Source organism: Gadus chalcogrammus, chromosome 20 (assembly GCF_026213295.1).
Source record: "Gadus chalcogrammus isolate NIFS_2021 chromosome 20, NIFS_Gcha_1.0, whole genome shotgun sequence".
NCBI lineage: Eukaryota > Metazoa > Chordata > Actinopteri > Gadiformes > Gadidae > Gadus > Gadus chalcogrammus.
In genome coordinates, this window is record NC_079431.1 from 23023952 (window position 1) to 23026649 (window position 2698).

The 2698-nt window shown below is 41.5% G+C and overlaps 1 protein-coding gene across 1 annotated transcript; it reads right to left on the minus strand.

The window, feature by feature from the left end:
* Nucleotides 1–1067: 1067 nt before the first annotated feature.
* On the minus strand, nucleotides 1068–2252 carry LOC130373892 (piggyBac transposable element-derived protein 4-like). Its single transcript, XM_056580547.1, has 2 exons — nucleotides 2098–2252; nucleotides 1068–1818 (listed from the first exon to the last, which is right to left on the minus strand). Exons 1-2 carry the CDS (start codon nucleotides 2127–2129, stop codon nucleotides 1488–1490), a joined length of 363 nt encoding a protein of 120 aa, XP_056436522.1. The 5' UTR covers nucleotides 2130–2252; the 3' UTR covers nucleotides 1068–1487.
* Between the last annotated feature and the right edge of the window lie 446 nt (nucleotides 2253–2698).

The window sequence follows — 2698 nt, forward strand, 5'->3', positions numbered from 1 at the left end:
ACTGTGTGTGTGTGTGTGTGTGTGTGTGTGTACAACACACGTGCATTAGCCTTCACTTTTTTTCCTTCAGAATAAATTATACTGTGTATAGTGCACACACACAAGTGCAGTAGCCTTCACTTTGGTTTTCCTTCAGAATAAATTATACTGTGTGTAGAGGTAGTACAGTAACCATCATATGGCAATTAATACATTCACTTCACTTAAGTGCACACGCTTCAGGTTTGAGACGAGAATTAACAAATAAACAAACAAAAAATAAAAGTGCATCTTTTTTTTAAATCTTAACTCTGCAACATTGTAGTGCAACATGTACAGAGGTTGGACAAAATAACTGAAACACCCGTCATTTTAGTGTGGGAAATTTCATGGCTCAAATGGACCAGCCTGTTGTCCAATCTTCATTAATTGCACATTGCAACAGTAAGGTGCTCACATTTTGAGCAAAACTGTGCTCTTACACTGCTAATTGAACCTTCAAATTTCACTTTTCTGGTGCAATGTGCAATTAATGAAGATTGGCCAACAGGCTGGTCCTCTTGAGCCATGAAACTTCCCACACTAAAATGACAGGCGTCTGTTATTTTGTCCAACCCCTGTCCTGTATAAAAATTGTAAACATCGGGACAGGTTTGAACAGAACTCTGTTTAAAGCATTAGGCCTAATTGAACAAATGTGCAAACATAAAGCACAAACAGTACAACACAAACAAACAAACAATTTAAAGAGGTAGTAACATATGTCAACATTACAGGTTTAGTGCAAGGAACACCAGTTGGTCTACGGTGTTTGGTTTCAGACAAGACCTCTTGCAAGTTATAATATTTCCACTTGCACTGAATGCCCTTTCCGACGAAGAGCTAGTGGCTGGAATAAATGGCATAAATACTTGTTGGCGAGCCTAGCCACAGATGGGAAAGTAACCTCGTGCTGCTTCCACCACTCCAGTGGTTCTGCCTCTGAGGCAGGCCCAGGTGCCTGGAGGTACATGGCGACCTCCAGTTCGATGCTTTCTCTGTTGCGCAGGCGGGTGTGGGCGCTGGCTTGAACTGCCTTCTTAACCCATTTATGCCTAAAACGCCTGCTAAAAACGGCTGCTAAAATCCTATGCTATTCTAGGAAAAAGAACCTCATTTCCTGAGGGTTTTCTGAGAAAAGAGTAAGAATTGTCAACGTCTACCTAAACCTTAATATCTAAACCTCTGGAGCACCTAGAAACATGAAATAAAAAGCATTGTAAAGGTAAGAACTACAGGTTTTATTAAAACATGCTCCCTGAGCACAACCATAACAGCAACATTTTAAAAACATTCTCAAAACAAGATTAAGAAGAAAAAACAGTATAAATCAATGATATAAAATACAACAAATAACATTTTAACCAAAGCATTGTAAAGGCACACCCCTGACCTGCAGATCCAGCAACAACTTCACGCTGGTGTAAAAGTTGTCCATGTAAACACACAAGTTTGACCCAAAATACGGTTTAGCCAGGTCTGACACAATCCGGTAAGCCAGGCCTGTGTCGGTCTTGCCTGCAATGGCCCCTGTGTAAACTTAAATTGTTTACGTAGCCTGTATTGCTCTCTGCCATGACCCACACCTTTATCCCCCACTTCACCGGCTTCATGGGGAGGTACTGCCGGAAGGCAAGGCGTCCCTTGTATTTTACCATGGACTCATCCACGCTCACAAACCCATTGACCTCATAGAGGGCCTGGAACTGATGCAAGAGGAGGTCCATGAACCGCTGGATCTTCCACAGCTTATCAGATTTATCCAAGGCAGGGTCCAAGTTATCTTCTAGATGGAGATATCTGAAAATGCATATATGACAAAGAATTTGAGCCTGACATTTATTTCCATCATTGTGTTTATTTGTATTATGTTATTTATATTTATTCATAATTGTATTACTATTTATTCATTATTCCATTATTGTATTTATAACTAACATTATTGTATTGATTCAATATCAACCATCATCACCATTAGTAATTGCTATAGCACCACTATCATTACTGGCCATTCCGTTTTCTAAGAGAAGAGAATGGAACTGGGAAGAGAGCACAAGAAAAGAAAACATAAATATTTACCTCCAGATCATGTCGAAACGGTCCCTTGACATTTGTTTGGTAGAGCCACTTAGTTTGCCTCCAGTAATCGCGGCGTGCTGGTAGCTTTAAAATTCCAAAGCAAAGACACAGCCCGAGGAATGTTTTCATTTCTGTTTTCGGGACCGGGGTCCACTTTGAGGTCGTGGGGGTATGAGCTCGTACCTGTTGCGCGTACCGATTCGTTTCGGTCAATAACGTGTCCCACAGCTGATCGGTAAAGATCCTGGAAAACACATCGAGTGGGCTAGCATCCAAGGGGATCGGTTGTTTCACCCCCGGTGTGCGAGAGAATGTCTTTGTTTTCATTCTACTTGCTGTAGTTTTGTCTGGCTTTGCGAGACGATCCTCCTCCTCTCCTTCGGTGTCCAAAAATTCCCACTTCTGTGCCCGATCCAGTGGATCAACCGGCACAAAATCATTCTCGTCCTCATTCTCATACTCAAATCCCTTGAATTCTATGACAATATCACTGCCATCGCTATCAAAATCCTCCATGTTTATTGCTACTTCTCGGTCGCATGCTAGACGCGTCGCTAAAAACAAACATAGAATATCGCGTGGCTATATGATTGATTGACGT